General features: G+C 41.2%; 1 protein-coding gene across 1 annotated transcript in view; it reads right to left on the bottom strand.

Moving 5' to 3' along the window:
- The window catches only part of FAT4 (FAT atypical cadherin 4), a 132,713-nt gene that overhangs the window by 16,114 nt on the left and 90,143 nt on the right, over positions 1–26,456 (bottom strand). The window contains exons 7-10 of the mRNA XM_009642236.1: positions 23,992–24,172; positions 19,424–19,668; positions 12,840–17,189; positions 2,993–3,300 (exon numbers count right to left, since the gene is read on the bottom strand). Coding sequence (XP_009640531.1) covers positions 2,993–3,300; positions 12,840–17,189; positions 19,424–19,668; positions 23,992–24,172 — 5,084 coding nt within the window. The remainder of the gene's footprint in view (positions 1–2,992; positions 3,301–12,839; positions 17,190–19,423; positions 19,669–23,991; positions 24,173–26,456) is intronic.

Below are 26,456 nucleotides of genomic sequence, written 5' to 3' on the forward strand. Positions count from 1 at the left end.
CTCCACAGTGATTTATAAAAAAAAGACGCCCGGAAAAAAAAAAAAAAAAAAAAAAAAAAAACCACAACGAAAACCCAACCCTGAAGGTTAGTTATTCCTTAAAACAAATTTTCAGAAAAATAAACATAATCTCCAACTTGTACATATCAGCTTCTCGTGTTTCAACTAGATGTGTGGTACAGTTTTACGGCAAATTTAAATCAAACGCCACTTTTAAAAATGCCTTGGCTTATATTTTGACTGAGATTACTCTACAGGAGCTGAGCAAACAGCAATAGCTATCAGTACATCGTTACTCTGCAATGGCTTTTCTTTCTGCCTGCAACTCGGTTCACTAACAACGTCCCCGTGAAATCCTCATGGATTGTCCATGCTATTTCCAAATACACACCATGAGCTGACGCATTGTGTTGGACAAATGAATTCATAGCTCCTAGCCCTAAATCATGCCCTACAGTACACCTACGTCATTCAATTAGTTATTTTTAATGACAGCTTATTTTGAATTCCTTTCCATACATAATGAGCAGACTCTTTCTCCCGAGAAACATCAGTCTGCAGTTCCAAAGCAGATTATACGCCCAGCATGAACGCAACAATTTACAGAAAGCATAAGAAGCTGGCCGGTCTGTGTGCCATCACATGCATACGTATTTTCCTTCTGAATATCCACAACAAAAAGTGAAATGAGTTTTTTTGTTCTTAGCTCTACCAGCGTAATCTCCCTAACTCGCATCGCTATGCGCTGTGAAAGCCAAGCTACAGCCCCAGCTGAAGGCCTAGATATTTGAGAATATATTTTATTTGGACCAGAGTTCATACAATTTGTTTTCTAATGTTAGTCAAATGTTCCTGCTTGTTACTTAAGCATTACTCTACGGTTACCTTGCCGCGTTATGAGACTTTCTATTCTGTCACTCTGCAATAGCTCAGGACTGACAACTTAATGATTTTACCAGTTTCCGATAAAATCCCACTGTGCTGTAGGAAATGACAGATTTGGAATCCTGAAGGGGAGCTATTTTATACAGTTTTGGACACTTGGGAGACATTTTTCCTGCAGCAGAAATATCTAAGACAAAGGCGATTCTTTTCACATACCGTGTTTGTAAACAGCTGAGATTACTGAGAAGGTTTAAACATTAAAAAAAAAAAAAATCACAGAAAGGTATAGGTTGTCTTAAATGTTTGCTTTCAGCCTGAAGCATTCATAACTGAAATTTTCTGTAAATAGTCCTTTTATGTTATCTCTTCTTTTACAGTCCAGCCCTTTGGCATATCTACAAGTAAAACATTTTCCTGTTCTATTTTTTTCTTAAGTGTATTTCATTTATTTGTTGCAATTTTCAATGTGTGCTCCCATACTTAGCCATTTAAATCTTATCGATAGAAATAACACGCTAACTTAGTTGCTAAATGGGAATCTGGTGCCTTTCAAGATTTAGGTGCATATTTGGGCTTTACCATTTGGAAGCTGCGATGCAAATAAATATCTGATGTTAAGGCAAGTTAAAACAAAGTCATTACTCAATATCACAATTATCCTTCATCTTATTTGGATATGTAACTTGTACAAACGCACACAAATTGGATTTGCAAAGCCAGCTGAAGACTAAACCATCCCCCTTTCAAAAAATGGAGAAATGAGGGCTCGTACTATGCAACTGAAATGCAGTTTCAGGCTCAAGAGTCTCTAAGAGAGAAGAAAAAAGCACCATTTAGGAAGGTCAGGAGGCCATCCTGGTCCTACGAAGAACCCCAGACCACAAGATAACGCATCCTTCTGCTGCTCTCAGGATGTTTGTGCCTAGGGACATCTCACCCTGGACCTGAAGCTCTTCAGCTGGGCGCTCCGAACAGAGCAGCTTAAAAACAGAAAAGGGCTGTATCTCAGCAGCGCTGCCTTCTGCAGCAGTTCGTGATGGGAAATCTCTACGAGGACTCCGGAGGAGCCACGCTGGGTAGAACACTTTATTCTTTTATTCCCTACATCACTTCTGGCTTAAAATGTATAAAACAAAATGTGGAGCCCCAACCATATATTATTCTTATATGACTTTAATTTTAAACACGGGAAGAACACGGGATTCCACGTATGCTGGCCATTTCTGCCTGAGAAGGGAGCTGTTGGGCAATACTTACGGATTATGGATGGCAAATAGATTTGGTTTCATTTCTAACTCAAACACTGTGGAGTCAAAAAGCTTGGCTTGAACTCAAAGAGCATTTGGTTTATGTTCTACTTTGGAAATATTATTAAAAAAATGAGAGAAGAGGAATAGAAAACATTTACTGGAAAAAAAAAAAAAAAATGAAGGCAGGAGAGGGGTCAGAATACCAGGCATATGGCAATCAGTTGTCCCAGTCCAGTTTTTGGCAGAATTCCTCCCCTCAGATGCTTTCTGAGGCACAGAAAGAAAAGTACCTCCCCTCCTTCCCCCCAAAAAAACCCTCTCAATGTTGCACCTTTGCAATGTTTATGTGTATGCTACAGAGCAAAACCAGGCTTCCAGGCTGATGAGATTGGTAAAATCTCTGAACTAGCTCAAGGAGGTCAGGGACACCTGGAATTTTAAGTTTGTCCGCTTCTATTTTCCAAATGTTGAGAAAAATTATTTTGAGGCTTTTTTGCACTTACTATGCTCAATTAGCCCTCCCTGATAATCATCCCTGTGATCTGCATCAGCTAATTAGCCTCATGTGTAGCCATTTATTTCATTAATTATTCCTTGTTCTCATTTTTCACATTCAGACTACCGGGCATTGCACGTATTTTTTTAAATTATTCTTTATCATCATCATCATACTACACAAACCATTATAGGCCTTTTGAGTCAGCTGGAGTAGGACAGAAACGAGGGGGATTTTCTTCCAAAGTTGGAGGTTCTGCCGGCAAACACAACATTACTAATTTTACGTTCCTCTGAGTTCCCGTGGAAGTCCAAGTGACTTGCCTGAACTTCTCTTAAATTCTCATTTGAGCAGTTCTTACCATTCCAGCCCTCCGGGCAATAACTGTGTGAAATTGTCCATCAGACACCTTCTTAGCTGTGGTAAGCTTGTATGTGCCACTGCCAAGATTGTAGGAGAATCTCAGCCTCTCTTCTGCTATTTCCAGGGCCAGAAATTCTGCCCGCTCTCCGGTTTGGTTATCATAGTTATACAACATTAAGGCATTACTTTTTATAGTGGCAAACTTTATATAGATGTAATTATTGTTTGGATCCATACTGGGAAACTCCATATACGACAACTCTTCAAATCCATAACTGTTCAGTTCACAATGGTTCCCAAAAACACCTGCAAAATGAAAAGTAAAATCTGGTATCAGATAGTCTTTTCCTCACTGAGCATTTTCCCCGAAACAAAGTACCGACGCGCTCTAGACAGGGCTATGACACACAGGCTCTTTAACAAGCCTTTAACGTATGATTAAAATACGCAACCGGACAGAAGAATCCTATTACCCCCAGGTGGGTGTTGAAGAATATACATTTAAACTTAAAAATTGAGTTACAGAGGACAGTTACATCTATTGAAAAACAAAGTGCGTTTCATGGAGCTCTATGGTTTCTTTAGAAAACAAAAAAAACCCCCATGTTTGGCAGCTATGCCAAATATATGGTTGTTAGTTATCATCAGGCATTGGTTAATCCAGTTATGGAAATAAATTTGCAACTTGAGATTATTTTTCTTTTTATAGCTGTTGTCTGAGCTGCTTCTCAATCGGTGGCTCATTTTTTATACTTGTGATATAGGCGTACGTGTGATTAAAACATTAAGCCTTCTCATGTTTGGTTGATCTGAATATTTTGGTGCATACTACCTGTTTCTTTTCAGATCTCTGTCACATCATTTCCCTTGATTTTTTTTTTACTGCAGCTTCAATGAGAAAAAGCTTACTTAATATAGGAATATTAGTTACATTTACAATGGACTATGACTATGTAGGAAATTAATAAACTCTGAGGAAACATAAACCAAAGGAAACAGAACAGAATAAAGAAGTTATTCCACATGTTAGTAGAAAACCATATTCAGAGGTAGTTACAAATATGTATTGAGAACCAGATTATTTTTCTTTTTATAGCTGTTGTCTGAGCTGCTTCTCAATCGGTGGCTCATTTTTTTATACTTGTGATATAGGCGTAAGTGTGATTAAAACATTAAGCCTTCTCATGTTTGGTTGATCTGAATATTTTGGTGCATACTACCTGTTTCTTTTCAGATCTCTGTCACATCATTTCCCTTGATTTTTTTTTTACTGCAGCTTCAATGAGAAAAAGCTTACTTAATATAGGAATATTAGTTACATTTACAATGGACTATGACTATGTAGGAAATTAATAAACTCTGAGGAAACATAAACCAAAGGAAATAGAACAGAATAAAGAAGTTATTCCACATGTTAGTAGAAAACCATATTCAGAGGTAATTACAAATATGTATTGAGAACCATGCTTTTGTGTGAAGGTTTTCAACAACCTTGGAACTTTGCAGATGATTTCTCGGGTTTATCTGGGTTTTTCTGATTAATCTGTTGCATTTACTGTCATCCTTTTCTACATCAACAATGACAATTCTGGATTAATCTGCATTCAGAACCAAGCTGCAATTATATATCGATACCTTAAAATACCTGTGTTGTTTTATAACTTTATTGGGTTCATTCCACAAACCAAATTTGGGATAACTAAAGTCTAATAAATATTAAACTATTTTGGCAGCACTATATGCTTCTCTAATTCTCAGAATAGTACTCTGGTTTTGGAATTCAGAACTTTATTAACGTACAATAAATTGAATGGGCGAGTGCTGGTGTGGGCTAACAAAGCTGTTTTGATTTGGTCAAGGTTCTCTTTATCAAATCTACTAAATATAAAAGTGCCAATATCTAGTGTTGTGCTCTTCACTTGCAGCAAAATGTGGGCGCTCTCTAATTCTTGCTTGACAAGATATTTTGACAAATTATGCAACTTTCTCATAAGAAACCCAAGCCCTCTCCACTCAATACCATCCCAAAGTCCCTTTTTCTAGTTTAACGTTATGGTGACTTCCTTGCACTTTGCAAGCGCGTAGGATGCAAGAACGCTGACGTCATTTACAGTGGTCTTACTCTTCAGCGTGCCAGAAATGTCTGTTATTAAGTAGGAGAGCACGCACTGCTCTGAGCCCTCGGCGTGTCCCCCCCGGCAGCCAGAGTGACCCCCACGCTGCCATGTGCTTCCATCCCCTGCCCCTCTGGCACAAATATTGGCTTCCCCCCCTTGCAGCTGGGGAAAAACAGAGAGGACGGGACAAGGAGGTGACCATCACCTGCCCACGGACCAAAATCTGTATACGCACCCATGGATTTTATGCAGGTAAAAATAAATAGCGATTTGAGAAATATTAACAGGGAAAGGGAAGATCAAGCAGAGAGGAGGAAGAGGAGGAGGAGCGTACTCACCGAAGGGGCAGTGGCAGTAATACCCCTCCACCCCGCTTTGGCAGGAGCCACCATTGAAGCAGGGGTTGCACTCACAGTAATTGACAGCGGAGTCACACGTTTTCCCTGCGATTGGGGAATAAAAACAATTTCCAGGTCAGAGTATTCAGGTCAATAGGAAAGTCAGGCTGGTATTTAAGTAACGAGCTTACAAACCAACGCTGAGCACCTGGCCAGGAGGGAGGGTGCCAGGGACCGGTTGCAGCTGTGGGATGGGGAGAGGAAACTCAGATGCTGGGTTGCTCCCAGCCCTGACACAGGCATAAGACGTGGCCCAGAGAAATTAACTTTACTTTTCAAGTGTCTCATTATAATTATCTCACATAGGTATTGGTAGCGGGTTTTTTATTTATTTTTTTTGTTAATTAACTGGTGTCTGTAAAAGAGAGATCATGAAATGAAAGGAGATGCTGAACTAAAAATAACTAAATATTTTTTTCTGCCCCTATTGAATGCAACATACTCATTAGTGTGAAGGAGATACAGATAGCCCTTGCTGGACCCTGTATGAACACAGCATGCTGAACACAGGCTGCTATTGTACATTATATGATTTTTTCTTATTTTTCCTCATCAATTACAACCTCCTTCCTGACTCGGAGGGACCACAGTCCTCCGGAGCTGCAACAAGTTACCCTGGATACAGTCCTCTTCTAAGCAGACATTGTCACATGTGGTAAATATTATTCACCAGAGGATAAACTGAAATCACATCATTCATTTCAACGAGGAAGGAACCAAGAGAAAGAGTGAAGATTTTAACAGATGCTAAATACTGACAAGGGGATTCTTTGTAGGAAACTAAAATTTTCTTTGTATGGAAACATTAACTACAAAAAGTATGGGTCTTAAGTTTTTCATTGCTTAGCAACTCTTCCACTAGATACCACCTCTTGATACCTGCCTGCTTTCTGCCAGCAGTGCCAGCCTTCGCTGCCTGCTCAGCAAAAAAATGGAAAATATCGTTGCATTTGTCCCTCAGGCTTCTCTGCAAAACCTGGCAAAAATCAGCCACACTCTTCCAGAGCCCTCCGTGAACTTCATCTAGGCCAGGATATACGCACATAGCAAAGGCTGAGTCTGCCTCAATGCTTCTTACAGCACTGATAATGAATTATTTTATTCTTCACACCATATGAAATATAATGTTAAAAGTACAACATGAGCTTGTGTAGAGGGTGCCTGTTCTTATGTGTCACATATATCTTATAATTCTTAGGTCTCATAGGACAGCGATGCGCAATATTCAGTCCTTAGGAACTGCTGGTCCCTAAAATTGTAGAAAATCAGGACTGTGCTATATTAACTCTGCTAGCTTTTTCAGAATTTCACAATTTCAGGACACCTAATTAAGAAAAACCTCTTTTTTTCCCCCCCTCTCCTTCTCTGTTTAACCCAAAGAAGCTTGCAGGCAGTTCTTCGGGGTGAGCAGCGGCCCTCCATGTGCAACGGCAAGCAGGATGGAAATGGAGCGCTGGAGGATTCCTGTGGTTAATACGTAACTTGTAGATTCACCATAAATCCAGGAAACATTTCCAGTGTCTGAATCTAATTATGCTTTGGGGATATTTATTTATATTTTATTCTCTAATGGGCATGACTGAAGGATGAGCTAACTTTTTAGGTTAGATTTTGCTGGTTTCTTTCTTTTAAAATTATGGTACATAGCACAGAGCTGGGACTTACCAAGGAGAACACGTAGCAAGAGCGAGGCCGAGATGCATAAAATATCTCAGTGATGTTTCTCAGTTTTCACAAAAATCAAGCGTGGCTAACAAGGCATACTCAGTTTTTTGCAATTCAGTCTAACTAAATACTCTTCTTTTTCTCAGTGAACACTAAAGCTGGCATATTTGCTGAGTCAGCAACAGAATATGGATGTTTATTTTAGCTGCACATATTTTAACCAGCAAATAACAACATCTTTTTCATATTTAACAATTGTTTGAATAATTCATGCAACTAATAAAAGTGTGTTTGCATTTATTCCAACTGTTTTGACACAGGAGAAGACGAATACTCTGACTTAACAATTCATCAGAGCTATTAAAACTAATATTTATTTAAAAAGAAGAAGAAATTTTGGCTACTCCTTGCCATTCACTGAAGTGCTAAAGACCTGGGAAAAAATGTATCTATTTACATTTGGAATAACAATCCAACAAAAAATGTCTATGAAGCTTATTTTTCCTCTTCAAATGCACGTTAAGCATGCTTAGCCTAGAAAGCAAGAGTCCTTCAGCCAGATATTGGCAGGACAAAAGTATAACTTGGGAATACTACCCTAGTTTATCACTAGGGTTGTCCTGCATAAGGATTTAAAATAAATTACTCTGATAAAGAAAGATCATTAGAAAAAACCTGGTAAACAGATGATGAGCGTTATAAACTAGGAACTGATAAATAAATAAATAAATAGGTAAACAGCATAATATAATACCATGTGACTACCAAAAGAACATAAATTTATTTTTATTCAGTATATAACTCATTTCCAATTAAAAAAAAAAAAATCCTGGTATGACCGCCTAAAACTCTTGAAGACATCCATCCTTTTTTCCTGCTTTAAAATAATTTTTAGTTATACGTTTTCTTTCTTCTGAAGGATTCTAACGCTCCTGAATTCCTTCTCCTATGTGTATCCCTCCAGGCAACCTTACCTACCAATTACCTTACATCAGCTTCTTCTAAAGACAGTTGCTGCTGCAAGGTCTCATTCCCTCTTTTCTGCAGAATCCTGAACTTTATCAGTTCATCTGAAGTTCCTGCTACCTTCAGACCTTTGATCAGTCATGTCGTGTATGTGTGTGTGTGTCCCGTCCCGTCCCCTCCCTTAGACTCCTCTGAGACAGAAACTCTCGCGCATTTCTCATCCATCCTCTAAGGAAAGGTCTTCATATTTCAAGCTAATGTTGGCAGCCTACATTGGTTACTCTGCTGAGGTCCAGAGAGTTTCTATGAACTCCTCCTTTTTGGATGGTCCACCAGTGTTCAAACTGCACCTTCTTAATCTTCCCTTTGCATCTAAACCATGTGCCTCCTGTGCTCCTATTTTTTCCCTCTGTTGTTATTGCCCAGACTTGACTGGCAGAACTGGATCTTTCTAGACCTCTGAACAAGGAAATATACTTCAGAAATAATGTAAACAGTCAGGCTGGAGGGACCTTGGAGGTCATGATGTCCAACCTCCATTCAAAGCAAGGTAACCTTCAAATTTAGGTAAGGTTGCTCGGGCTTTACCCAGCAGGGTTTTTCTCTTGTTTCTCTTGTTTTTCTCTTCAACAGTTGGACTTGATGATCTTAAAGATCTAAATGATTCTATGATTCTTCACCATGGGGATTCCTCCAGGTAAGTTGCTGTGATACCAGTTACAACTGGTACCAGTTACTACTGGTTCTGCAACTTCTACTAAACTCTGACTTTTTTCTTTTAACACCTTATTCTTCTAGCAAGTAGAGCCATCCAAGACGGCAGCAGGTTGTCCTACCACTCTCAGTTATCTCCCTTGCAGCAAGCTAATGCTAACTTTCCAGTATCTTAGTAAAAGAGTGTATTTGTTCAAGTCCACCCTGATGGCCTGCTGGTTTCACGGGTTACAGGCACAATAAGATGTGTAATAAAGATTTAGATTTGGAAAAACCAAACATAGCTTGCAAACCCATTGTTTTTGCCATTCTGCCGAAGACATTATGCTTATATTTAGATATTATTTTTTTGTGGAGAGAAAGAAAGAGAAAAAAAAGGAGTTTTAAAGATAACTGTTTTTCCTGAGGAGACAATTTACACAAGCACTAGCTATTTGGAAATTCTCTCTTGCACAGATAAAACAAATCATTCAAGGAACCTCATCGGAATGAAGAGGCTAAGAAACTGTTTGCCACTATGCATAAAAGCATCCTCACCTGAGCGCAAGTGCTCAGTTTTACTGCTTTCCAGGAAGGTAATGCCAGTGATCTTAACCTCACAAAACTAGGGTAGCTTTGGTTTTCAGAGGTCGTTTTCCAGAACAGTCTGCTGATTTAAATTTTACAACATGAATTTGAGAGTAATGTTCTGATAGACCTTCATCCCACCCAAGGAATGTGCCTTGAAAAATTATGAGATGTATGTGTTTTCATGGCTTATGCAAGTCAATTTTCAAGAAGCATTTTCACACGTTTGGACTACTATGCACTTCTCGGCTGGGGACTAAGGTTATTTGGACAGCATAAGGAATTAGGCTGATCATACATGCTTGATTAGTGTTTCAGGGGATCAAATCCAGCGAGGGGAAGGCAACGTCTCAGCCAATGTTTTGGGAACCAGGGAGACTCCAATCCAGAGCCACCCCAGTAACGCTCAGGTGAACGTCGCAGTTAGTTAAGTTTGTAGATCTCTTCTCAGCAGAAATACTGAAAGATTTGGGTTATTCATTTTTGTGTCGGAAAGATCTTTTTCTGAAGACCACAAAGATTAGGATAACGCTTGGATAATTGAAAACAGACAGCATTCAGCATTTATCATTCATCACCTCAAGCTGATGATATCACATGCAGGGGCTTATGCAAAAATCTAGCTTCCTGAGAATTTTTTTTTTTTAATTGAAAAATGTAACGGGAACAGATACCAGCCGAATGCTCTTGGGTTAGATTGCAGCTGATTTGAGAGTTTTAGTTTTTGTGGTTCTCTGTGTCCATCTTTTCAAGTGGTTGTTCTAACATTTTAATCTTGCATTCGAAACAATTTCACAAAGCTACATTCCTTCATCTTAATGAGTCCTGGAAAACAGGAAATGAAGGGTTCAAAGGAAGGGCAGACAACTACTGTAAATCACAAAGTATATTCCCTGCAGAAGGTGGTGTTTTCAAAACCAAAACCTGATCACCATTAAGAGATGTAATTATAACAGATTGTTTAAACCCTAATGATGTTGCTCTGAGGTAATCAGTCTTTACAATCCTATCCAGTGAAAAGAACGACATTACCTTTGCAGTATGATGAAGTGAAAATGCAGCTGACAAAACATAATAAATCAAGGGAAAGTAAGACTCTCAGTTTTCAGGTAGCCCATTATAAAGGTCTACAGCTCATGTACTCTAATTTACAGTGAACAGGGAGCCTGTCTCAGAAAATAACTAATTTCTACTTACATGCAGTACCATGTAAATACTACTTTTTTACCGAGCATGCAAATTCAATTATGAGACTGTATTTTCATTCCAAGAGAAGCAGCAAAGCTATGTATATGGTAATCTGAATTAGAAATCCACTATTTTGGATGCCTCTGGTTTTTTTTTTTGCTGAGGCACTCAAGGTTTATATTCATAAAGAAACATTTTTACATTCACTATGGCTACCATTAAACATATATGAATCAGGATTAAACGTCCAAGCAGCTGTGTTCTCCTTCTGTTGGCAGTATAATAATGGAATCATAGTCTCTATGTCAAGCATTCTCAATCTGTATTCTGACATTTGTTTGCAGAACCTACTGAATATTAAATTCGCTGAATTTCAAATATACTTTTGCAGACATAAAATGCCTAAATATACTGAATAATAATCGTGAGCTTATCTAATAAGCTCTGCTGATATTCAACTCCAAAGATATTTTGGTTTTTAATTACATAATTTGGTGCCATTTGTTTTCTGTCTCGATCAATTAATTTCCAGACACTTTAATAATTCTTGATTCTGCAATGGCCAACTGATTTGAAAAGATCTGACTCCCAAATAGAAACGTCTGCCTCAGTGATAGTTTATTTTAAAGTTATTTGTGTTGACAAGGAGTTTAAGAAAGCTCATATCAGATGCCACATTTAATTCATGGCATGAAAGAAATCCAACGCTTTAAACTGTACGAGTCTCTCATCACATTTTCTTAGTTAAAATATTCTTCTTTTTTCGAGCTTGTCACATGTAGAGCTTTATTTTCAGCTGACATAAGGGTTGAACATTAAGAGCTTTGATACCAGAAAAAATTATCTAAACGTTTCTTTAATGTTTCAAATTATAGGCTAGAGGCATAGTATGCTGCTAGAGTTAATGAAGTGTTTTGCTTCATTGCAACAGCAAACATATGCCCAAGTAATCTCTGGCGCTAATGACCTAGAAGGGGATAGGTGCCCTAGAATTATTTTGCCATGCTTCTGGCAAAATAATTTGATATACTAATACAACATGAAATAAAATCCCGGATCGGTAACTTAATTAGAACTGCTTGTCAATTAACCACGATTACTCCTGACTTGAGGCTCAGTGGCACAGTTGTGAGGTTCATACCAAAGATCACATCGGTGTCCTTTCTAACAACAGACCTTTTACACTGACTATATGTCCACTGCTATAGCTGTGCTTTCAATGAAATAGTTAAACCTTTAGTTTGAAATCCATTAACCTTCTCCTTTGCAAGAAAGTGTCTCACATCTCCCATACTAATCTGGTTTAAGAAAAAAAAAACCCCAACAAAAAAAAGAACACTCGACTCCCTGATCACTCCACTGGTTACAAATAAGTTTTGGTGGCCGTGGTGGCAAGCCCAAATACCCCCACCATAATGCACACGGCTGTGCCGACTGGGGCTGCCCTGGGGCATCTGCAATACAGAAATACTCCTTAGGAAAGGGAATGAAAGCCTTACCTAATCTTCTCTGGTTAGTTTTTTTTGATGTCTGTAAAAAGTGGCCATAAGCAGTGGTTAAAATTGTTCAGAGCTTCCTTAAGTATCATATTAATGACAGAAGCAAACACCAGCCTGCTTTTCCAAGAATAAAATGCTGCCATGTCTGAATGTGTAATAAATATTAGAGAAAAAAATACTCAGAAAAGGCAGATACGTTGCAGAGATTTCTGTTGTTAATGAAAAAAATAAATGACAAGGGGACAAAATACAGAACAGACATGCTTGATCATTTTGCCGGAATTCTATTTTTTTCCCATATCCTTCATCTGTTTTCTGTCTTGTATAACTGTAAGCAATTTGGGGCAGAGGCTGATTTTCTTGCTTGGCACACTCCTAGCAGACTTGAAATGCTACCGCGACATGCATAACAATAACAAGAACAGAAAAATCATACTTCAGCGTTGGAAATGATTTCTACATATTTAATAAATTAAAATAGCTCTTGTAAAAATATTTCTGTTCTAATGCAAATCAGGGAAGTGAGATTTGCCTGAGGACAGAGCTAAAATGAAATAAATACTGCGAGCACCTGGTCTTCTGAGTTTTCATAACTACAAATACCTCATCTTGCACGACCTCTTCATCTATTGGGGATGCTCATATGCAGACGATCTCGTGCTAAAAAGGCACATTTCTGCCCTCTTTACATCTCTTCTGGACTCTTAAGATATAGAGAAGTAAAACCATACCTGTATACCCAGTTTTACAAACGCAGTTGAAGCTTCCAGGGAAGTTCTGGCAGGCAGCACCGTTTTTGCACGGGTTGGAAAGGCACTCGTTGACATCCCTCTCGCAGGCCATGCCAGTGAAGCCCTCCGGGCAACTGCATGAGAAGCCACCCACCAAGTTGTGGCAAGTCCCATCGTTGTGGCAGGGGGAAGGGAGGCATTCGTCGATGTCCGTTTCACACAGACTCCCATCGTACCCCGGCATGCACCTGCACACGAAGGGCCGGAGAGGCTCATTGGCCACAATGATGACAGGGATGCTCTCATGGCTCTTCAAAGCTGGGCTCACTGCCAATCTCCTCAAGCAGCTCCCTCCATTCTGGCAGGGGCTCTGGAGGCACCAGTCGTGGTCCACAGCCTCGATCCGCACCCCACTCTGGCGGAAGAGGACATCTTTGATGCTCTCGAAGAAGGTGGCCACGCCGCTGGGATTCACATACTGGTTGTTGCCGCGTTTGACGGCTGCCATCAGGAAGGTGTGGTTGCTCTCCTCATACAGCCCGTAGAGCTGGACGGCAGTGCCCAGCCCCGTCAGCTGGGAGCTTGCGATGCGTAAGAAATGGAGATAGTGATTTGTCAGGAAATCCCGCACGCTGTGGGTGCTCAGGCGGAGGAGGATGCTGTTGTCAATGGTGGCGTTGCCAAAGCCTGCAAAGAAAATCCTGACGCTGCTTGTGACGGCACCATGCAACCCATCGTTGCTGAGGACAGCCAGGTCAAACGTGCCATCCGTGGACCTTGCCTGTGAATGCAGCTCGCAGGTACCCCTGGGAATGCTGAAGAGGCTGGTGACTCCTGATGTTAGGGAGCACTGGAAGCTGTCTAGCACGTCTGGATCCTGTGGCTTTACGTTGCCCAAAATTCCACCTGGGAAGAGGTTGCCATAATAGTGAACAAAGATTTCTACCGTTCTGGGCTGAGACGGGTTGTCGTTTTGGTCTATTACCTTGATCTGCACAGTTCCCGTGGAAGACATCTGAGGAACGCCAGAGTCTCTCGTAATCACGGACAGGTAGAAATCGCTGATTTGCTCCCTGTCGATCTCTCTCGTTGTCGTCAGCACGCCAGCGGTGCTAAGGCTGAAGTAGCTGGTTGCGGGGCCAGTGCTGAGCAAGTAATATGTAAAGGGACCTTGGTTTGGAGGGAGATCAGGATCTGACGATTGAAGCGTCATCACAAGAGTGCCTGCACGGTTATTCTCCATGACTTCTCCTTGGCTGGTGGACAAGGTAGGGCCATTGTCGTTGATATCTTCCAAAGTTACCAATAAAGACGCACTTCCTGTAGCCGACGGCGTTCCTGAATCGATGGCCAGCACAGACAGGTTGTACACAGGCAATGTTTCTCGATCCAGCTCTGCAGTCACTGTCACCTGTCCTGTCTGCGGGTTGATGGAAAAGGCGCTGTTGTTGTTGCCAGACCCAATGAAATAGGAAAACCTGCTCCAGCTAGGGAGAGAATCTGAATCAAAGGCACTCACGAACGTGACATGGGTGCCTGGAGGAACACCCTCGCTGATTTGTATATTGTAGGTTCCTAAGGTAAAAACGGGAGGATCGTTGGCATCCAGTATAGTGATATTAACAGTCACTTCATCTATATCTGCACCACGAATGCTCCCAAAATTTTTTGCAAGGACTTTCAAAGAGATGCGTTCTTCTTTTTCTCTGTCGAGAGGTCCTGAAACGTAGATCTGGCCACTCTTCTCATCTATCTGGAAGCCTTTCTTTCTGCTGTTGCCGAAGATGAGGTAGTGGACTTCTCCATCAGTTCCCATGTCACGATCACTTGCAAAAACTTCACCTACAACAGTACCTTTGGAAGCTGCCTCAGAAACCTCAAAATAATAAAGCTTGGACACAAAACGGGGCACATATTCATTTGTCCCTTCTAACTGGATGTTGACACTAGCAAAGCTGCACCTCTCTTCATCTGGAACATTAAAAGCCTTTACCGTTAAATGGTAACTTTGTTTCGTTTCATAATCTAAAAATCCCTGGGTGGTGATCGTTCCTGTATTGGGGTCAATGACGAAGAGGTCACTATCTGAAGACTGAATAGCATATGCAATCACAGCATTGGGTCCAGAGTCAGCATCGGTGGCATTTAAGCGAATAACAGTTGTCCCACTGGGTGCATTTTCTAACACGTTAGGAAAGTAGTCCTCGGGGCTGAATGCTGGAGAATTATCATTCACATCAACGACGTTAACGGTGACACTGCAGTAACCCGTTCTGGCCACCCATCCTCCATCCGTGGCAGTCACAACTAGCTCATGCTTTTGGCGTAACTCAAAATCAAGTGGTTTTGCTAGTGTCAGTGTACCAGTAGTTGTATTAATGGCAAAGACACCAGCCTCGTTTCCAGAGGAAATATTGTATTTGATCAATCCGTTCATCGCGGCATCTCTGTCTCGGGCTGAAACTGTCCTAACCACCGTTCCAACAGAGTGACTCTCTGGGATAGTAACGCTCATACGGCTTTGAGAAAACTCAGGTGTATGGTAATTTTCCTCTGTCACTACAATTTCAACAGCCACCTCGGATGAGAGCGGAGGATTACCTTTATCCTTTGCTTTCACTTCAAACAGGAAGTTTTTGTTCAAATCGGCCATTAGTGAAGATGCCACAGAAATCCAGCCAGTACTCCTGTCCAGTCTGAACTTATTAGTTTTGCTTTCATCAGAGATAAAGTACTCCACTTCAGAATTCAAGCCAAAGTCTTTGTCATCCACTGCAGTGATTTTAATTAAGTTTGTGCCAACCCTCACGTTCTTAGTAACGGGAGTGAAATATTTACGAGCGAGGAACAGTGGTGCGTTGTCGTTGCTGTCTACTATGTTAATGGTGACGGTTGTCTCGCTCATTAGCGGAGGGCTGCCTCGATCTGAAGAAGTAACGATGAAGCTGTGCCTATTAATGTTGACATTGCTTGAACCGCTGGAGTTTTGGTACCTTAAATACTGCTTGTTGAAAATTTCCCCTGTGGTTGCATTAATTCGGAAGAACTCGGACTGGGATTTTATGAAGTAGAAGACTTGGCCATTCGATCCTTCATCAGGATCAGTGGCTGAAACCTGGGTAACCTTCAACCCAATCCCGGGAAGCTCAGGACACTCCAGGTAATAGGATGGCTTCGTAAATCGTGGGGCGTTGTCGTTGACATCCATGACAAATATGGTGACATCCGTGCTCACCGTCCACCCAGAGTCATGCGCAGAGACCCTGATTCTGTAGCGGTCTGTGTCCTCCCTGTTCAGCGGTCTGCTGATGGTGATGTCCCCGGTGCTGGGATTTATGGCAAATGGGAGACTCGTATCCCTTATGGAGTATCTGCTGACCGCGTTCACCCCTATGTCTTCATCTGACGTCGTGACTCGGGTTACCGTGAAACCCAGAGGTGCGTTTTCAGGCACAGAAGCACTGAATATCTGGGAAAACCTTGGAGCATTGTCATTTTCATCTAAAATATTAATGATAACTTTGACGGTCATGCTCTGGAGCGGGGTGCCTTTATCTGAAGCTTTTATTGTTAGTGTGTATTGAGACAATTTCTCCCTGTCCAAGGGCCTGACGCTTCTGATCTCACCAGTGGCTCGATTGATACTGAAACTATTTTCCACATTGCCCTCAATTATTTCATAATTTAGCTGTCCGTTGAGACCACTGTCCCTGTCCACCGCAGCCACCGTCAGTATCTTCCGCGGGGACAGGTTCTCCACTATTTCTGCAATGAAGGGGTCTTGCCCAAACTCCGGCGCATTATCATTGACGTCTATCACTGTTACTTCCAGTTTCTTATATGAGGAAAAGGGAGGAAAGCCTGTATCTCTGGCCTCAATCCACACCACGTATTTCTGTATGACTTCAAAATCTAAAGCCCGTGCAACAGAAAGCTGTCCTGTCACCTGGTCGACCAGGAAGGTGCTGCCCAGGTTACCACTGGCGATGTAGTAAGACAAGGAGCCTCCTCTGGCTGAAGACCCGGAGACGGTGGTGACAAGCGTACCGACCGCTTGGTTTTCAGGAAATGTGAAGGTCTCCTGATCCGCCTGAACGTGAGGAAATTCTGCTCTGTTCACAAACCTCACAGTGACGGTTGTAGAGTCTGTCTTGGGGTACCGGCCGCCGTCCCTCACGTGAACAGAAATAGTGACTTCGGACTCTCCTGCCAGTGGGTTCGCAGCCAGGATCGCCCCCCTTACTGGGTCGATGTGGAATTTCTCAGAGTTTTTCCCCACAAGGGAATAATGGAGCTCGGCATTGGAGCCAGCATCTGCATCCGTGACGGTCACAGCAAATACGAATGAGCCTGAAATGGAGAACAAAGTTAAAGCATCATAGCAAGCGTGATGCCAGCTTTTCACTCGGAAGCACTTGAGAGAGTCACCCTCCCGGTATTTGGCCTGGAGCAGTGTGCTCTTCCTTACACCGCTCTGAAAATTCACAAGATAAGTTCAACGAGGGGTAGGTGAGTCTGTGAGCCCACAAGACATGCACGCAGCCAAAAAAATATGGGTTTGAACAGGTGTCAGTGGCTGCACATACATCTGCACTGGAAAACGGACCCTCAACTTTTTGGAAGTGGAGCATCCCATTTCTAGAACATTCACATTAGGAAAGCCATAAATCTAGTACAACTGAACATTATTTTGATTTTTTTTTCTGAGGACAATAACTAATGGGACTGCATTTGTAAAAGCAGGCTGGTCTTCTGAGATAGGGATAAAATCACATAGAAATAAAAAACTATTGCACACTAGTGCAATGACCTGAATATATTATGCTTCAGGTCTTCTGAAGTTATGCTTCACAGTGAGCTTGACTACACGGACACTTCTATATTTGCCTATCTGCAAGGAGAATCCAGGGCGTTCTTTTGCACTGGAGTTTACAGATCTAATGCACGGCACGTCTTTCAAATTTGACACTGTCCAACCAATTTGCAGAACACTCCGTTGATGTTTTACTGGTACTGAAATTTAGAAAATACCCACTCCTGTATAAAAATCATGTTGTTTTCAACCTCCTAAGGCAAAATCATTTACGGGCAGGAATGACTTTGACAGCGTCCCCTTAAAACTACACTTCATGTCATGGTTTGTCATATGCAGTGATTAGTACTCCGGGGGAGGAAAATTTAGACAAGAACAGTATTCAAACCCTTCTGAGAAATGGGAAAGGAAAAAATTAAGATTTTTGCCTTCAGCTAAGCAAATTATATTATTAATTATTATTAGCCGTAGTTCCCCCCTTTTATACTTCCTTAAAAATAACAAGGAAATTAAGCTTTTTCTTTCCAAACGCACACTAGATATCCTGTGATTGGAAAAAAAGCAGAAGTCTTGATTGAGTTAGGAGGGTTTGTTCTTTTTTTTTGTAAAAGCTATTTCAGACGCTACATTGGACTGCAATAAAGTTGCTGGTTTTATTTTAATGGATGCCATGCCTGCTAGTAACACCACTGTCAACAGCCTTTCCAAATAATGTGAAAAGATATTAACAACTCCTTTTAAATGAAAGTGAACTAGCAACTGAGGAAGTTGCAAATAAAAAAGCGCATCCCTAGGTTTTTGCTAAGTTAAAACCAGCGTAAACATAGCTTAGGCTTTTTATATGTTTCTAGCTATAGTGGTCCTGGTAAAGCTATAGTTTGGTCCTGGTTTCAGCTGGGATAGTTAATTTTCTTCCTAGTAGCTGGCACAGTGCTGTGTTTTGGATTTAGGATGAGAAGAATGTTGGTAACTCAGTGATGGTTTAGTTGGTGCTAAGTAGTGTCTATACCAGTCAAGGACTTTGCAGCTTCTCCTGCTCTGCCAGGGGCACAAGAAGCTGGGAAGGGACACAGCTGGGACAGCTCACCCAAACTGGCTAAAGGGCTATTCCATACCTTATGGGGTCATGCTGGGGGAGACTTGGCTGGGACAGCAATCACTGCTCGGGGACGGGCTTGGCATTGGTCAGCGGGTGGTGAGCAATTGCATTGTGCATCACTTGTTTTGTATATTCTGTATATTCTATTATCATCATCATCATCATTATTATTGTTATTCTTTTCCTTTGCTGCTTTATTAAACGGTCTTTATCTCAACCCACGGGTTTTACTTTTTTTCCCCGATTCTCTCCCCCATCCCACTGAGGGAGAGGGGCAGTGAGCGGGCGGCTGGGTGGTGTTCAGCTGCCTGCCAGGCTAAAACACAACAGTCCTTCACGCAAAAAGCATCCAGAAAGATACTGCCAGAAAACATCAGTTAAACCTATGTGTACTCCTCATAACAGCATTTAAAGGAAGAGCCCAAAAAGAGTGGGTGCTCATTTACACTGTGCCTTCTTTACATAACTGCAGGAAAATAACTGAATTTGGATGGAAGGAACAAACTAAAAAAAACTGCTAAATTGAGCCTTGCCATTACTCATTCCCATGCAACGCAAAGATAACAAAACCTGGAATACAGCTGCAGAGGAACATCTCAGAAACAGCTCTGCACTTCATTAAGATGTTTATGCAAGCTGAAGTATCCTAAGCACTGCCACCGATCGGGTTACCTGAAGTGGTGGGTGATGGGACATGGGTGACGTAGGGATGGTGTTGAAATTTGGGCGGGTTGTCATTCACGTCGGCCACAGAGACGAGCACGCTGGTGGAACTGGAGAGGGCCCTGGGGAAGCCCCCATCGCTCGCCACCACCACCAAAGTGTAGTTCTCCCTCGCCTCTCGATCGAGGAGAGCACTGGTGATGATTTGTCCTGTTGATGGATTGATTGTGAATTGTGAATTGCCACCAGTAAGCCTATAGCTGTTTGAAAGAGAAAAAAGGAAGAAAAATTCGATTAGTATTTCATAAGGTAGCCTGCTGCCCAAAGATGATAACAATTTTCTATACTCTTCAGACCACCGTGCTGATGGGTATCAACAGGCAGATTTTTTTCTGAATGGCCATCTGTCTTCACTTTTTTCTCTTCTATATTTGGAGACCTGTCATAAAGGACATTTCTGGGGATTTCCAAGAGCAGTTGCTTAACACCAATAGATTTCTAATAAATGAGGAGCAGGCTGAGCCTTTGTACAGTTGGAGATATGGTTGGACATACCCTCAAAATTGCCAACTGGAGGCATCCTCTAGCACTGATTTCCCTGGGATAATGCATTAAGGGTTATTCCAAAAGGCTGACACACCTCTGAAATGAACTCACAGAATATAATTAGAAAAAGTACTATTTTCTAAAATAAAGGGATGACAATTTTACAAAATAATGTGAGGATTTATAAGTCATGTTTTTTCCTGATGCCGAGCTAAGTTTTACTATTCAAGATTTCAACATGGCTTCATAGTAATTCATAACAAATTACTAACCACAAAGCTAGAGTAATAGAGACCAACTGGGACCAGAATTTGACCCTTGATTGGGGTATATGTACGTGCACACACCCGGGCATGTGCAAATCCGTAATTTGGTAAGACCTGACCGTGTGCTTACTGCAGCGCGGCGTACGGGCTACCCCCGCTGTACTGGCACAGCAAATTTGTCCTTCCTCTTTGAACGCTTACCCAGCTTGTGTCTGTACAGAATGAATTGCAAAGTTACGTGGAGCACTGGGCTGGATTTTTAAAGGTAATTGGTTAATATGACATTTTTTTATTCATTCAGATACTGGGTTTTCTACAAAACAAAGGAAACAAAAACTGGCTAAAAGGAACAATTCCTGTATTCAGTATTATAACCCTGGCAAAACCCAACAGAGCTGCAATTAGCTTTGCTTCTCCAAGGAAGCCTGGTGCAGCACAGTAGCAGCTTTTTTGAGGTATAGGATTCTATAAGAGATTCAGAAGGAAATGGCTTTTATGAAAGAGAGTAATATTCCTATCTTCACTTTTTTAAAATCAGAACAGGTTATGACAGAAATAATAACACAGGCCAGAAGCTTTACCTAGAGGACTGATAGCCAGCCTGTGTAATAAGCTGTGGCAACTTTGCCTGTTCAGTCATTAATCTCTACAGAATGCCATGAGCATACTTTAATTGCTTAATTATGATATAATTTGACGGCCATATGTAATTATTCTTCAGCCATAGCAATGTGCATCTAAGGTGGAAAGAACGTGCACAAAGCCTAAAGCGCCACTTAAAACTCCCTAAATACCAGGAGCACGGGCAAATTTCATCTGTGATTTGCAATGTTTTAACCCTGTGTGAGGTGTCACAGGAGACAGGGACTTTCTCTTCTGTATTTTCACATATGTAGAATGGCTCAAGCTTCAGCATTAGAAAGCATTTAAAAAAAAAAAGGGGATAATAAAGGCAAATTACATTCGCCATAGGATATTCTGAGTTATATCTGAGTACGAGTGCATGCAAACCAACTGGACAAGGTGAGTGTGTTTCTGTACAGTTATAAAAAAACTTCCAAACCCAAGCCAAAAAAAACCCCAGAACCTCAAAACTTTAATGGTGACAAGGAGCATAAAAGGAATTTGACTGAAGCACTTAAAATCTGGTGTTTGGATTAGTCTATGCTGACCCCTCTTATCTATACTACCTTTAGCAAGACTGCTCCAGTGAGCATTGCCATTAACAACCTCATCAGCCTCCTTTAATGACTTCACAGGTCATCACCAGCAGTAAGAGAAAAAGAGCCGGCATGTAGGGATATGTAACAGATTTGTAGAAGGTTATCTATTTCTTGTATGACACAGTCCATTTTTTTGACTTTACAGGAAAATTTTAGCAGAGGATTTTACATGCCAGCTTTGGAAACCAAAGATTTGCTTTTGAAACAGGCTCTACCAAGACTGAAAAGGAGCTCTGAGTGCTCAACACCTCTGACAAGACGACCTTACGTGTTCTGGTCCCTCTGGCTTTCGCTGGTTTTGTAATATCATCCACATTTTAAGATTTGCATTACTCCAAGTGCTGAATCTGGACAAATTCTGTCCAAGAAAAATAAAGTACGTTCCTGAATCTAAAACGTGTAAAACAAAACCTGAAAACAATTTTTAAATCGTTACTTACAAAGGAAAACAATATTTTTATCAGGTATTCCACCACGAGGTACTGAGTGAATGACAAAGACTAATGGCAGAGATATCAAGGCAACTCAACCACACTGAAGAAATCCGAGAGCACCCTGGTAGAATTTCTGATTATGGGATGCAATCATTACAATCATTCATGCTTTGTGTGGAATTGGTTTTTCTAAAGGAGCTTGCCAGAAATAATTTCTTAGAGTGAGAGTAAACAGAATTGAAAGCTTCATTGTTTCGCAACTTAATAAATGGTAATTTTGGATGCTTTTCAAACATTTAAAGATGCCAAAACATAAAGTTTCTATTTTTGGCTTGTAGCTAGTTCAAAAGAAAATATTCCAGTATTTTACACACACTTGCTTTGCCATAACATAGATCTGTTTTATTTTACTTCCCTTTTTAAAAAAATGACAACTACAGTGATATTCTTATGGACTTTGAGGAATGAACTGAGGTGAACTAACAAAAGTAAATCAACAAGCTACTTTTATATCCTGCTTTGTAAGTTTGGAAACAGATACACAGGTGCTTGCAGCCAAAGAGAAAAATGTGATGAGATTATCTACGTGTCCTTTTAAATTAATAACTAATACGAATCCATGTTGTACCCCATCGGCAATAAATCAGTCCTCAGTGGATAATCTTCAGCTTGTCACTGCCACTCAGCATCTTCATTACTCTCATCTGTGAAACTGGGAATGGCCAGTGTTCAGCCCACTGCCCAGTTAAGTTGCAGCAACCGAGCTCTGCAAATCATTTGACATTTAAAGCAAAAATAGCAAATACTGTTTTTTACTGGGTTTCTGAATGGGATAAACTTCACACTTCACCTTCCATAATTTTTTTTCTGAACTGAAGACATTAACTGACAATAAATTTACCCAAGGAACACGTTGGCTTTCAGTGACAATTCCTTACCACATGAAAAGCCGCGAATGCAGCGGCAAGGCAGGGAATGGTCTCTGTTGACTGTTCAGCCGTCCACAACGTCTCCCGTAGCGCTGTTTTAGCACGTTGGGTGACATCGTAGCTGCTCAGCTACTTTATTATATACACATCCAAGCATGTATGAGCAGTCACCTAAGCACCAGTTAGGTTTGAAAAGGCATTTAAGGTTCAGAATAAGATATTGAAGCCTTCCCCAAACATATGTATGCTATGACAAAATTAACGCTATCCACTAAGTTTGGACATTTTTATGCAAAAAGCGATGCTGATTTCTAGATTTGCCTAGCCTTAAAATTAAAGTTTAAAGGTGACTAGAGCTGCACAATGCATTCAGTACTTTTTTTAGGGTGAGTGGTTTCATTTGAATGTAAGTGGGGAAAAAAAATATCATTATTTATCTCTGCCCCAAAGTCAGCTTTTGTAACAAATTTGTTAATGATGTTTGAAAAGTACATCTTCCTCTTCCCCACCAATCCCTTCTCGAAAGCTCCTTCAAGTACTACTTAAGAAGTCTGTCAGCTTCCATGAACAGTGGTTTCTAGCTTCTTCAGGAATAATTTTTAAAAGATTTCTACTATATTTATTAACTATATCCTTCATCATGAGGCCTCAACTCTGAAAGCTATGCTAAATGGAAGGCGAAAGCCTTTCCAAAGGCTACACAAGCTGATGGCAGTCGGTAACGACGATCGTTCACAGCCTATGTCATATTCCTTTATGCAGAGAATGCATATATAAAGACTGCAAGCTGAAGTACTTAATCCATTTACGATACTATTTGGAGTGTCAGGATTTCTTTGGTTTTTATTTTTTTTAACTCATCTACCTCTACACTTATTGAGAAACATAAATCTAGCCTATGAACAACTACCCTCAGGTGCAAGCTAAACTCGTTTGCTTTTCACTTAGTAAAAACCTGAAATAACACTGCGACTCTATTTGCCCTGAATATAATTTGAAAAGCCCACAAACCACAAAAAAAAAAGCCAGATTTGCTAAAATAATTTAGCTACACGTATACAGCTGTCCTTCGGTGACTTACAGCTTTATGGCATGTTGGTGATGGACGCTGGGGGGAAAAAAAAACCCTTCAGGCAAGGTACGAGGCAGTATTAGATACAGCAACAGTAAACGACCTACCTAATGACAGCGTTTGTGGAAGCGTCAGCATCTGAGGAGTTTACGAGCAAAATATCTGTCCCCGTAGGTGCATCCTCCGGAACAGTGGCAGAATACACGTTAAAGGCAAAAGTGGGGACATTGTCATTGACATCATCCACCGTGACAGCAATGGTTCCAGTGCCAGTGAGGGCAGGAGACCCTGCAGGAAAGTGGGATACAGAATGCTAGAGGTTACAAATACCACCATGCTAATCCAAGGTCTGCCATCCCCGATTTAAAGCCTAGCACTTGAGCATGTCACAGTTCACAGAGCAAGAAAGCCAATTCAACATACAGAACAGGGTCAGATTTGTTTCAAAGGCATCTCGACATAAAGTACAAGTTGTGAAAGAAAAACAACAAAAAAAAAAAAAAAGGCAAGTTGTTATTTTTCTTGGTCCATCTAAATCTAGAAATATTTTGTAATACAAGCTCAGCGGAAAAAGATGGTCTTGGAACTGCTCAGAAGCCTTCCTGTAACAATTAGGACCAATTTGAACATGTGGTTGACTTTCCTATTTCTCTAAGAGAAGACGTTCAAAGGTGGCACACTGACAGCCGTGAAAACTCCAGCCCTCAATTTATTTATCCGCAGAACAAATAGAGCGGAAACAGCGGCAAACCCCAGCTTTCCGCGTGGCTTTTCCATTGCCGGTCGCACCCCTGACCTGGGGAGACCTTCTCTGAGCGGGTGAGAAGGTTGCACGGTCTCCAGCCCCGTTCAGAGTTGATTTTTCTGGAGAAGTAACCATCTATAGCAGCAAACAGTGCTCGCTCGGATGAGATCTTGGCTTACGGGAAATTGGACTGAACTTATTTAACCTACGGCTTTCATCCTCCTTGTTATTCTAATTCTTAGCTCTGAGGAGCAGAAACGAGTGAGAAATAGCATGTTTATTCATGTGCAATCTCTCAGTATTTATTCTCTTAAGCTTTTACTTTGCCAAATCCAAAAAAAAGACAATGAAGAGTTTTACAAGCTCATGTTAGTTTTGCCAGGCTATTACACTTATTTTCAGCCAAGAATCAGCAAGACATCTTCTGCTAACCAAATACTTCACTGAGGGTCCCAGAAAAAAATGGGATTTGCTCTTTTCTTTGAGTATATAACAAAACGGAGAAGGAGAGGGTGATAGCGGAGCACAAAACACACGAGTTATGGCCCCTTTTACTCAAGAGACAGGTGATGACCATGCCTGTTTTAGCCAAGATTGCATCGCTTTCCCCTTCAATGTCAAACTGATACAGCGATTCTCCGTTTGCAGGACTGGGAAAAAAGGTGATGACAATGAAATGCTTTGGGCCAGAGACTGGTTAGAGTCCTTGTTGCAAGGCAAGTATGTTACAGGGAGCTGTCACTTGATGAAACCCAGGCAGTCCCCATGTGACCGCCCTAGTCCCTCCACCTCGGCAGATGACCGGGTCGCTGCTACCCGAGGTTATTGCTGGACCTCAACCTTAGGGCTGGGAAGGAGGTAGGCTCTGCTCTGGGTCTCATGTGGTCCTGGCAAGGGCTCCAGGCATTGAGCTTTTGTATAAAACAAGAACTAACAACCCATTTTCCCACATGTTAACCCTTGCAGGCTGACGTATCACCACGCTGCATCGCGGGAAGAAGCCGGGAGCAACTTCTGCACAGGAAGGAGGTTTTTCCACCGCAAAATACTTCAAAGTAACTTGGCTTAATGCACAAATGGACCGACTGAACGAGCTTCCAATTGAAAGGCACAATAAATCTTGCAAGGCTGACTTTGAAGCCTGCTGATCAGACAGGCCAGATCACGACGCCGAGGAAAGAACGTGCAAGCCAAAGAGTATAGGTTTCACACCATGGCCGCGCACAATGGAGGCCTTTCTATGCTCTAGTCTGAGGTAATTCATTTTGCCAATTAATATACTTTCAGCCAGGAAGGTTACATTAAGGCAGTAAGTCTGACTCATTTTTTATCCCCCCTTTTTTTTTTTCTTCCCTCCCCCGATTTTGTCATTTAGCCAAACACTTATAGATAGACAAGACTGCAAAAGCGTTCTTGATCGCTGAAATATTGCCCGTAGAGTGTTTATTATTACTGCATTAAATGAAACAGAGTCCTCAGTGGTGTTTGCTGCATGTGTCATCAAGCTCTGGCCTTCCAAACACATTTAATCGACATTCATCTCGCAGCTAATGAAATGAAAAGTTGAAAGTTGTTAAGTTTCACAGGTGATTAAACAATTTATACATAATTCAGAAATTAATCTTCGGTAAGGCACCATTCAAAGAGCATCAGGAATGCAACTCAGCCTGGAAAAGAAAGCTAACTCACAGTGAAAACCTGAAACTCATTGTTTTAAATGTATTTGCTAACAGAAAGCGCCGACGCTGGAAAAATTCACGCTGTCGGTTTATTCACAAAACTGAACTGCAGTGGCAGCGCCCTTCGCGGTGAACCATCCCGTGGTGA

This window comes from Egretta garzetta, unplaced genomic scaffold (assembly GCF_000687185.1).
Source record: "Egretta garzetta isolate BGI_Z169 unplaced genomic scaffold, ASM68718v1 scaffold467, whole genome shotgun sequence".
NCBI classification, from domain to species: domain Eukaryota; kingdom Metazoa; phylum Chordata; class Aves; order Pelecaniformes; family Ardeidae; genus Egretta; species Egretta garzetta.